General features: G+C 44.3%; 1 protein-coding gene across 2 annotated transcripts in view; it reads right to left on the reverse strand.

Annotated features, from left to right (window-relative positions):
* The window catches only part of LOC306924825 (uncharacterized protein), an 87,997-nt gene that overhangs the window by 20,777 nt on the left and 55,744 nt on the right, over positions 1 to 11,476 (reverse strand). Inside the window, exons 6-7 of one of the 2 annotated variants that reach the window (XM_079503478.1) lie at positions 3,260 to 3,335; positions 802 to 864 (exon numbers count right to left, since the gene is read on the reverse strand). In XM_079503478.1, the coding sequence (XP_079359604.1) occupies positions 802 to 864; positions 3,260 to 3,335 (139 nt within the window). Of the gene's footprint in view, positions 1 to 801; positions 865 to 3,259; positions 3,336 to 6,600; positions 6,677 to 11,476 lie in introns of both variants that reach the window. The other variant, XM_079503477.1, reaches the window with a different exon arrangement.

Genomic DNA, 11,476 nt, shown 5'->3' on the forward strand with positions numbered 1-11,476 from the left:
TTAATCGGCATCGGTTTGATTAATCAATCAGACCAATTAATTAATCAGTCTGAATAATCGGTCTGTCTTTACAGATAAACAAGCCCAAAGTAACAGCTTGAACAGATCTAAAAGCTCACAATATTAAATATAAGGTATTTAAGTTAAATCTGACTTGCCTATAGCCTGCAGTGCAGACACCCTGTTATGTTACATGTATTTTTTAGAATGGACAAAAATATTATAATGTTTCAATACAGAATGAGATCATATCTACATCGGTAATATCGGTTATCGGCCATAACAGCAATTAATTATATCGGATATCGATATCGGCCAAAATGTCTCATCGGCACATCTCTAGTATGAATGTATTTTCCCCATGCAGCTAAATGGAGGGTTGGTAACCAAATGGACCCTTAGATATTTAACTAAGTGTACAATTAAAGTATTGCCAACCATCTGCATTACTTTATTTACAAGTAGTATAAGTACACAATTAGGAAAACCATCAAAAAGTCAATTCTTCTACATGCTCCGTTATCTCTCCTATGGAATTGTGGGAGATCCAGTATAAGTCATTTTACACTTGGTTGCATGTGAGCTTGTATATCTGCCATTTTCAGTGTAAAATCAGCCATTACGACGGCATCGAGGCTCGCCAAAAATCGACAGTAGTTTCAGTCGACTGAGATCGTATGATATTTAGTCGACTAAAACTAGACCAACAACACTAAAACATTCCAGGTGACTAAAATGTGACTGAAACTACATGAAAACTATTGAAGAGACACTAGGACTAAAAGCGTGCGGTGGTCTGACCTCCTTCAGCTTGTCCGTCAGGTTCTTGATCTCCTCCTCGTACTTGTCTTCTTTCGTGGAGTACTGTAGGGGGGGAGGATGGGGGGGGGAACAGAGCAGCCAATCAGAGCCAGACGTCTGAGAAAGCAGGAAGTACGTACAGAAGATACAGTACGTCCACAGATGCAGATAAACAAAAAAAACTATGTACTTTAACCCATTTAGTACCGAGAAAAAGTCTCTACAAAACCTCTGCTAAATCCTGACAGTTGGTATCCAACGTTAGGCTAAATACGCTAAACCTAACTACGCTAAACCTAAATACGCTAAACCTAAATACGCTAAACCCGGCTATTTGTTTAATGGGTTTATTTCGCCGTTTTAAAATAAGTGGATTTGTCGCAGACCCATGGTGGCGAGGCCGTTGCGTTATGACGACGAAACATGGAAATCGAGCCATCCTCTGGGCTGCTAGGGCTTCTGGGAAAATGAGTTCAATGCAAGTGGACGGGGGTTTGTTTGGACTACAACATGCTGTGGAGGGGGGGGTTTGTTTGGACTACAACATGCTGTGGAGGGGGGGGTTTGTTTGGACTACAACATGCTGTGGAGGGGGGGTTTGTTTGGACTACAACATGCTGTGGAGGGGGGGTTTGTTTGGACTACAACATGTGGACGGGGGGGGGTTTGTTTGGACTACAACATGCTGTGGAGGGGGGGTTTGTTTGGACTACAACATGCTGTGGACGGGGGGTTTGTTTGGACTACAACATGCTGTGGAGTGGGGGGTTTGTTTGGACTACAACATGCTGTGGAGGGGGGGTTTGTTTGGACTACAACATGCTGTGGACGGGGGGTTTGTTTGGACTACAACATGTGGACGGGGGGTTTGTTTGGACTACAACATGCTGTGGACGGGGGGTTTGTTTGGACTACAACATGCTGTGGAGTGGGGGGTTTGTTTGGACTACAACATGCTGTGGAGGGGGGGTTTGTTTGGACTACAACATGCTGTGGATGGGGGGTTTGTTTGGACTACAACATGTGGACGGGGGGGTTTGTTTGGACTACAACATGTGGACGGGGGGGTTTGTTTGGACTACAACATGCTGTGGAGGGGGGGGGGGTTGTTTGGACTACAACATGCTGTGGAGGGGGGGTTTGTTTGGACTACAACATGCTGTGGAGGGGGGGTTTGTTTGGACTACAACATGCTGTGGACGGGGGGTTTGTTTGGACTACAACATGCTGTGGACGGGGGGTTTGTTTGGACTACAACATGTGGACGGGGGGGTTTGTTTGGACTACAACATGCTGTGGACGGGGGGTTTGTTTGGACTACAACATGTGGACGGGGGGTTTGTTTGGACTACAACATGTGGACGGGGGGTTTGTTTGGACTACAACATGCTGTGGAGGGGGGTTTGTTTGGACTACAACATGTGGACGGGGGGTTTGTTTGGACTACAACATGTGGACGGGGGGTTTGTTTGGACTACAACATGCTGTGGAGGGGGGGTTTGTTTGGACTACAACATGCTGTGGAGGGGGGGTTTGTTTGGACTACAACATGCTGTGGAGGGGGGGTTTGTTTGGACTACAACATGTGGACGGGGGGTTTGTTTGGACTACAACATGTGGACGGGGGGTTTGTTTGGACTACAACATGCTGTGGAGGGGGGGTTTGTTTGGACTACAACATGCTGTGGAGGGGGGGTTTGTTTGGACTACAACATGTGGACGGGGGGTTTGTTTGGACTACAACATGTGGACGGGGGGTTTGTTTGGACTACAACATGCTGTGGAGGGGGGGTTTGTTTGGACTACAACATGCTGTGGAGGGGGGGTTTGTTTGGACTACAACATGCTGTGGAGGGGGGGTTTGGATATGGACGCTTTTAGCCCCAATGAGTGTTTTTTGTGTAAAACTAAAGCTTGGAATGGATTCAGAATCATGAACCCCCTAGTTTCATATGTCACATGCTACTGAAAGAATGAAGACATTTGGACTTTTTGCCAATAACTCAAATTTTCCCGGGAGTTGAATTCCAATCTTTTAGTACATGTTATTAGACACCTTTAGAAATGTCTTGGTAGCGATTTAGTTCCCAGATTAAGGTCAAATACCTGATAAAGTAGGATGTTAATGGTACGGTCACATATGTTAATTATGTTAATAATAATTATGTTAATGACAAATATGTTAAATAATAAGATCAATAATAAGATCAATAATAAATAGATAAATAATAAGATAAATATGTTAATGATAAATAATAATTATGTTAATGGTACGGTCACATATTATGCTAATAACTCAAATTTTCCCGGGAGTTGAATTCCAATCTTTTAGTACATGTTATTAGACACCTTTAGAAATTGGTAACGATTTAGTTCCCAGATTAAGGTCAAATACCTGATAAAATGCCCTTAATGAAGTTTGTATATATAAAGACATGCGTCCACCAACCCCTCCTACCTTCTCTGATTGGGCCTCCAGGGACTTTAAGTTATTGGTGACATTTCTCAGCTCCTCATCCAGCTCGCCACATTTGCTGTCGGGGGAGTTTGTCGCGTTTTTAAAAAAAAACATGGAAGTTTTGTTCGCGGTGTGTGTGTGGGGGGGGGGGGGGGTAGGGAGGGGTTTCGCATTGCGTGGAAAGAGGAGAGGGAGGGGGGTGATGATGGAGAGGGGTGGGGGGGAGGGGAGGGGAGGGGGGACATGGCGAAGAACAACCCCAGAGGTGAAGAAGGGAAAGAGGGAGAGGGGGGGGGGGGGGGGGGGGTGGGGGAGGAGGTGAGGAGGGGAAAGAGGGAGGGGGGGGGGGGAGGAGGTGAAGAGGGGAAAGAGGGAGGGGTGAGGAGGTGAAGAAGGGAAGGAGGGAGGGGGGGGGGAGGAGGTGAAGAAGGGAAAGGAGGGGGGGGGGGGGCGGGGGAAAGGAGGTGAAGAGGGGAAGGAGGGAGGGGGGGCGGGGGGGAGAGGAGGACAGAGACAAAAAACAGACAGAGATTTACAACGAGAAACAACAACAACAACAGGGGGGGGGGGGGGAGGAGGAATGACCTTTGACCTTTCACCTGGGGGGGGGTGATCCATAGCTCAGTGGTTCCCAGAGTGGGGACCCCCCAGGGGTCCTTGAGGGAGTTCCAGGGGGTCCCCAGTGTCCCCTTATGGGTCTGTAACTCTGAGTGGGGACCCCCCAGGGGTCCTTGAGGGAGTTCCAGGGGGTCCCCAGTGTCCCCTTATGGGTCTGTAACTCTGAGTGGGGACCCCCCAGGGGTCCTTGAGGGAGTTCCAGAGGGTCCCCAGTGTCCCCTTATGGGTTTGTAACTCCAAGTGGGGACCCCCCAGGGGTCCTTGAGGGAGTTCCAGAGGGTCCCCAGTGTCCCCTTATGGGTCTGTAACTCTGAGTGGGGACCCCCCAGGGGTCCTTGAGGGAGTTCCAGGGGGTCCCCAGTGTCCCCTTATGGGTCTGTAACTCCGAGTGGGGACCCCCCAGGGGTCCTTGAGGGAGTTCCAGGGGGTCCCCAGTGTCCCCTTATGGGTCTGTAACTCTGAGTGGGGACCCCCCAGGGGTCCTTGAGGGAGTTCCAGGGGGTCCCCAGTGTCCCCTTATGGGTCTGTAACTCCGAGTGTACAAATGGAACCAAACCGTTTGGTTTCATTTGTACACCGAGTTCAATTAACAGTGATTTTACAATATAAATCAGGGGGTCCGCGGGGCTAATTAATGTCAACGCGGGGGTCCCAGGGGGGTCCCAGGGGGTCCCAGAGGGGTCCCAGGGGGTCCTTGACATGACAACGTTTGGGAACCACTGCCAACACCAGATGATGACCTACACACCGAGGAGGAGGGGGGGGGGGGGGGGGGGGGGGGGGGGAGGGGGGAGGAAGAAAACCTGAACGCACACCTTCCACATGGAGACCCTGTGGAAGGAGGGGTTGGGGGGGGGGCTTCCACGACCCTGTGGAAGGAGAAGGAGGTGGGGGGGGGGGGGGGGGGGGAGGGAGGAAGAAAACCTGAACGCACTCCTTCCACATGGAGACCCTGTGGAAGGAGGGGTTGGGGGGGGGCTTCCACGACCCTGTGGAAGGAGAAGGAGGTGGGGGGGGGGGGGGGGGGGAGGGAGGAAGAAAACCTGAACGCACACCTTCCACATGGAGACCCTGTGGAAGGAGGGGTTGGGGGGGGGCTTCCACGACCCTGTGGAAGGAGAAGGAGGTGGGGGGGGGCTTCCACGACCCTGTGGAAGGAGGGGTTGGGGGGGGGGGCTTCCATAACCCTGTGGAAGGAGGGGTTGGGGGGGGGGCTTCCACAACCCTGTGGAAGGAGGGGTTGGGGGGGGCTTCCACAACCCTGTGGAAGGAGGGGTTGGGGGGGGGCTTCCACAACCCTGTGGAAGGAGGGGTTGGGGGGGGGGCTTCCACGACCCTGTGGAAGGAGGGGTTGGGGGGGGGCTTCCACGACCCTGTGGAGGGAGAAGGAGGTGGGGGGGGGGGGGAGGGGGGGCTTCCACGACCCTGTGGAAGGAACAGAGACTGTGGAAGGCAAACATGTCTGCCTGGGAGGAGGGGGTGGAGGAGGAGGAGGAGGGGGTGGATGAGGAGGAGGGGGTGGAGGAGGGGGAGGCGAGGAGGGGGAGGTTAAGGACATGCAGAGACAGACGATGCGGTTTGGTTTGGTTTGGGAGAACATGACGGGGAGAGGAGGAGAGAGAGGGGGGGTGAGGAGGGAGGAGAGGGGGGAGAGGGCGACGCGAGCTGGATATAAGAGGGGCAGGCGTTGTAGAGGCGTGCGGCGGCGCGGTGCAGTGCGGTGCTGCCAGCCAGTGCGAGGTCATGCAGTGTATGGAGGTCATGTTTTGCTGTGTATGGAGGTCATGTTTTGCAGTGTATGGAGGTCATGTTTTGCAGTGTATGGAGGTCATGTTTTGCAGTGTATGGAGGTCATGTTTTGCAGTGTATGGAGGTCATGTTTTGCAGTGTATGGAGGTCATGTTTTGCAGTGTATGGAGGTCATGTTTTGCAGTGTATGGAGGTCATGTTTTGCAGTGTATGGAGGTCATGTTTTGCAGTGTATGGAGGTCATGTTTTGCAGTGTATGGAGGTCATGTTTTGCAGTGTATGGAGGTCATGTTTTGCAGTGTATGGAGGTCATGTTTTGCAGTGTATGGAGGTCATGTTTTGCAGTGTATGGAGGTCATGTTTTGCAGTGTATGGAGGTCATGTTTTGCAGTGTATGGAGGTCATGTTTTGCTGTGTATGGAGGTCATGTTTTGCTGTGTATGGAGGTCATGTTTTGCAGTGTATGGAGGTCATGTTTTGCTGTGTATGTTTTGCAGTGTATGGAGGTCATGTTTTGCAGTGTATGGAGGTCATGTTTTGCTGTGTATGGAGGTCATGTTTTGCAGTGTATGGAGGTCATGTTTTGCAGTGTATGGAGGTCATGTTTTGCTGTGTATGGAGGTCATGTTTTGCAGTGTATGGAGGTCATGTTTTGCAGTGTATGGAGGTCATGTTTTTCAGTGTATGGAGGTCGTGCAGACCCATGTCTGGCCCCAGTTATGGGCCTCTTCCAAGGGGCTTCTTTTTAAAATAAATCTAGATCCTAGTTTTTGATCACCTAAAAATGTACGCAGATTAAATGCATCATCGGATCAGAAATCCCTTTTTGTTTTTCCTATTGGCCGTGGGTCTGGTTTCCTATTGGCCGGGGGTCTGGTTTCCTATTGGCCGGGGGTCTGGTTTCCTATTGGCCGGGGGTCTGGTTTCCTATTGGCCGTGGGTCTGGTTTGAGTGGCGGGTGGATGGACCAATACCTTGTCCTCAGACGCCTGCAGGCTCTTCAGTGATTGGTCGAAACCTCTCAGTTGCTCCTCCAGCATCCGGACTTTACTGTTAGTGACGACGCAACGATGGAGCAAGGCAACATGGGCGAGAGACATTCAGCATGCATAGAGAGAGAGAGAGAGAGAGAGAGAGAGAGAGAGAGAGAGAGAGAGAGAGAGAGAGAGAGAGAGAGAGAAACAGAGAGAGAGACAGACAGACAGAGAGACAGAAGGACAAAGAGACAGGAGGACAGAAGACAGATGCATGATAAGGAGTTGAGGGACATGCAGTAAGCAGCCATGTTGGTTAAGTAAACACATATTGGTAACATTATCACAGGACACACGTTATCACAGGACAAACGTTATCACAGGACACACGTTATCACAGGACACACGTTATCACAGGACACACGTTATCACAGGACACACGGGGAGGCAGAATGATGCAGGTTACTGTCTCATATTTACGGACGTTCGATATTCTCAGAAATAATTCCTCCTCTACCAAATGTACAAATCACAGTGTCTCGCGTAGCCAGACAACTGTTCCTCAATCAAAGTCCCAATGAGACATTATTATATTCTGGAACTACTCCTCCTCAAATCATTATTATATTCTGGAACTACTCCTCCCCAAATCATTATTATATTCTGGAACTACTCCTCCCCAAATCATTATTATATTCTGGAACTACTCCTCCTCAAATCATTATTATATTCTGGAACTACTCCTCCCCAAATCATTATTATATTCTGGAACTACTCCTCCCCAAATCATTATTATATTCTGGAACTACTCCTCCCCAAATCATTATTATATTCTGGAACTACTCCTCCCCAAATCATTATTATATTCTGGAACTACTCCTCCTCAAATCATTATTATATTCTGGAACTACTCCTCCTCAAATCATTATTATATTCTGGAACTACTCCTCCTCAAATCATTATTATATTCTGGAACTACTCCTCCTCAAATCATTATTATATTCTGGAACTACTCCTCCCCAAATCATTATTATATTCTGGAACTACTCCTCCTCAAATCATTATTATATTCTGGAACTACTCCTCCTCAAATCATTATTATATTCTGGAACTACTCCTCCTCAAATCATTATTATATTCTGGAACTACTCCTCCCCAAATCATTATTATATTCTGGAACTACTCCTCCCCAAATCATTATTATATTCTGGAACTACTCCTCCTCAAATCATTATTATATTCTGGAACTACTCCTCCCCAAATCATTATTATATTCTGGAACTACTCCTCCCCAAATCATTATTATATTCTGGAACTACTCCTCCCCAAATCATTATTATATTCTGGAACTACTCCTCCTCAAATCATTATTATATTCTGGAACTACTCCTCCTCAAATCATTATTATATTCTGGAACTACTCCTCCTCAAATCATTATTATATTCTGGAACTACTCCTCCCCAAATCATTATTATATTCTGGAACTACTCCTCCCCAAATCATTATTATATTCTGGAACTACTCCTCCCCAAATCATTATTATATTCTGGAACTACTCCTCCTCAAATCATTATTATATTCTGGAACTACTCCTCCCCAAATCATTATTATATTCTGGAACTACTCCTCCCCAAATCATTATTATATTCTGGAACTACTCCTCCTCAAATCATTATTATATTCTGGAACTACTCCTCCTCAAATCATTATTATATTCTGGAACTACTCCTCCTCAAATCATTATTATATTCTGGAACTACTCCTCCCCAAATCATTATTATATTCTGGAACTACTCCTCCCCAAATCATTATTATATTCTGGAACTACTCCTCCCCAAATCATTATTATATTCTGGAACTACTCCTCCTCAAATCATTATTATATTCTGGAACTACTCCTCCTCAAATCATTATTATATTCTGGAACTACTCCTCCTCAAATCATTATTATATTCTGGAACTACTCCTCCTCAAATCATTATTATATTCTGGAACTACTCCTCCTCAAATCATTATTATATTCTGGAACTACTCCTCCTCAAATCATTATTATATTCTGGAACTACTCCTCCTCAAATCATTATTATATTCTGGAACTACTCCTCCTCAAATCATTATTATATTCTGGAACTACTCCTCCTCAAATCATTATTATATTCTGGAACTACTCCTCCTCAAATCATTATTATATTCTGGAACTACTCCTCCTCAAATCATTATTATATTCTGGAACTACTCCTCCTCAAATCATTATTATATTCTGGAACTACTCCTCCTCAAATCATTATTATATTCTGGAACTACTCCTCCTCAAATCATTATTATATTCTGGAACTACTCCTCCCCAAATCATTATTATATTCTGGAACTACTCCTCCTCAAATCATTATTATATTCTGGAACTACTCCTCCTCAAATCATTATTATATTCTGGAACTACTCCTCCCCAAATCATTATTATATTCTGGAACTACTCCTCCCCAAATCATTATTATATTCTGGAACTACTCCTCCTCAAATCATTATTATATTCTGGAACTACTCCTCCCCAAATCATTATTATATTCTGGAACTACTCCTCCCCAAATCATTATTATATTCTGGAACTACTCCTCCCCAAATCATTATTATATTCTGGAACTACTCCTCCCCAAATCATTATTATATTCTGGAACTACTCCTCCCCAAATCATTATTATATTCTGGAACTACTCCTCCTCAAATCATTATTAATATTCTGGAACTACTCCTCCCCAAATCATTATTATATTCTGGAACTACTCCTCCCCAAATCATTATTATATTCTGGAACTACTCCTCCCCAAATCATTATTATATTCTGGAACTACTCCTCCTCAAATCATTATTATATTCTGGAACTACTCCTCCCCAAATCATTATTATATTCTGGAACTACTCCTCCCCAAATCATTATTATATTCTGGAACTACTCCTCCTCAAATCATTATTATATTCTGGAACTACTCCTCCCCAAATCATTATTATATTCTGGAACTACTCCTCCCCAAATCATTATTATATTCTGGAACTACTCCTCCTAATCATTATTATATTCTGGAACTACTCCTCCCCAAATCATTATTATATTCTGGAACTACTCCTCCTCAAATCATTATTATATTCTGGAACTACTCCTCCCCAAATCATTATTATATTCTGGAACTACTCCTCCTCAAATCATTATTATATTCTGGAACTACTCCTCCTCAAATCATTATTATATTCTGGAACTACTCCTCCCCAAATCATTATTATATTCTGGAACTACTCCTCCTCAAATCATTATTATATTCTGGAACTACTCCTCCTCAAATCATTATTATATTCTGGAACTACTCCTCCCCAAATCATTATTATATTCTGGAACTACTCCTCCTCAAATCATTATTATATTCTGGAACTACTCCTCCTCAAATCATTATTATATTCTGGAACTACTCCTCCCCAAATCATTATTATATTCTGGAACTACTCCTCCCCAAATCATTATTATATTCTGGAACTACTCCTCCTCAAATCATTATTATATTCTGGAACTACTCCTCCCCAAATCATTATTATATTCTGGAACTACTCCTCCCCAAATCATTATTATATTCTGGAACTACTCCTCCCCAAATCATTATTATATTCTGGAACTACTCCTCCCAAATCATTATTATATTCTGGAACTACTCCTCCCCAAATCATTATTATATTCTGGAACTACTCCTCCCCAAATCATTATTATATTCTGGAACTACTCCTCCCCAAATCATTATTATATTCTGGAACTACTCCTCCCCAAATCATTATTATATTCTGGAACTACTCCTCCCCAAATCATTATTATATTCTGGAACTACTCCTCCCAAATCATTATTATATTCTGGAACTACTCCTCCCCAAATCATTATTATATTCTGGAACTACTCCTCCCCAAATCATTATTATATTCTGGAACTACTCCTCCCCAAATCATTATTATATTCTGGAACTACTCCTCCCTCAAATCATTATTATATTCTGGAACTACTCCTCCCAAATCATTATTATATTCTGGAACTACTCTCCCCAAATCATTATTATATTCTGGAACTACTCCTCCCAAATCATTATTATATTCTGGAACTACTCCTCCTCAAATCATTATTATATTCTGGAACTACTCCTCCCCAAATCATTATTATATTCTGGAACTACTCCTCCCCAAATCATTATTATATTCTGAACTACTCCTCCCCAAATCATTATTATATTCTGGAACTACTCCTCCCCAAATCATTATTATATTCTGGAACTACTCCTCCCAAATCATTATTATATTCTGGAACTAACTCCTCCCAAATCATTATTATATTCTGGAACTACTCTCCCCAAATCATTATTATATTCTGGAACTACTCCTCCCCAAATCATTATTATATTCTGGAACTACTCCTCCCAAATCATTATTATATTCTGGAACTACTCCTCCTCAATCATTATTATATTCTGGAACTACTCCTCCTCAATATCATTATTATATTCTGGAACTACTCCTCCTCAAATCATTATTATATTCTGGAACTACTCCTCCTCAAATCATTATTATATTCTGGAACTACTCCTCCCCAAATCATTATTATATTCTGGAACTACTCCTCCCCAAATCATTATTATATTCTGAACTACTCCTCCCCAAATCATTATTATATTCTGGAACTACTCCTCCCCAAATCATTATTATATTCTGGAACTACTCCTCCTCAAATCATTATTATATTCTGGAACTACTCCTCCTCAAATCATTATTATATTCTGGAACTACTCCTCCTCAAATCATTATTATATTCTGGAACTACTCCTCCTCAAATCATTATTATATTCTGGAAC

Source organism: Electrona antarctica (assembly GCF_951216825.1).
Source record: "Electrona antarctica genome assembly, chromosome: 6".
In the NCBI taxonomy this organism is placed as follows: Eukaryota; Metazoa; Chordata; class Actinopteri; order Myctophiformes; family Myctophidae; genus Electrona; species Electrona antarctica.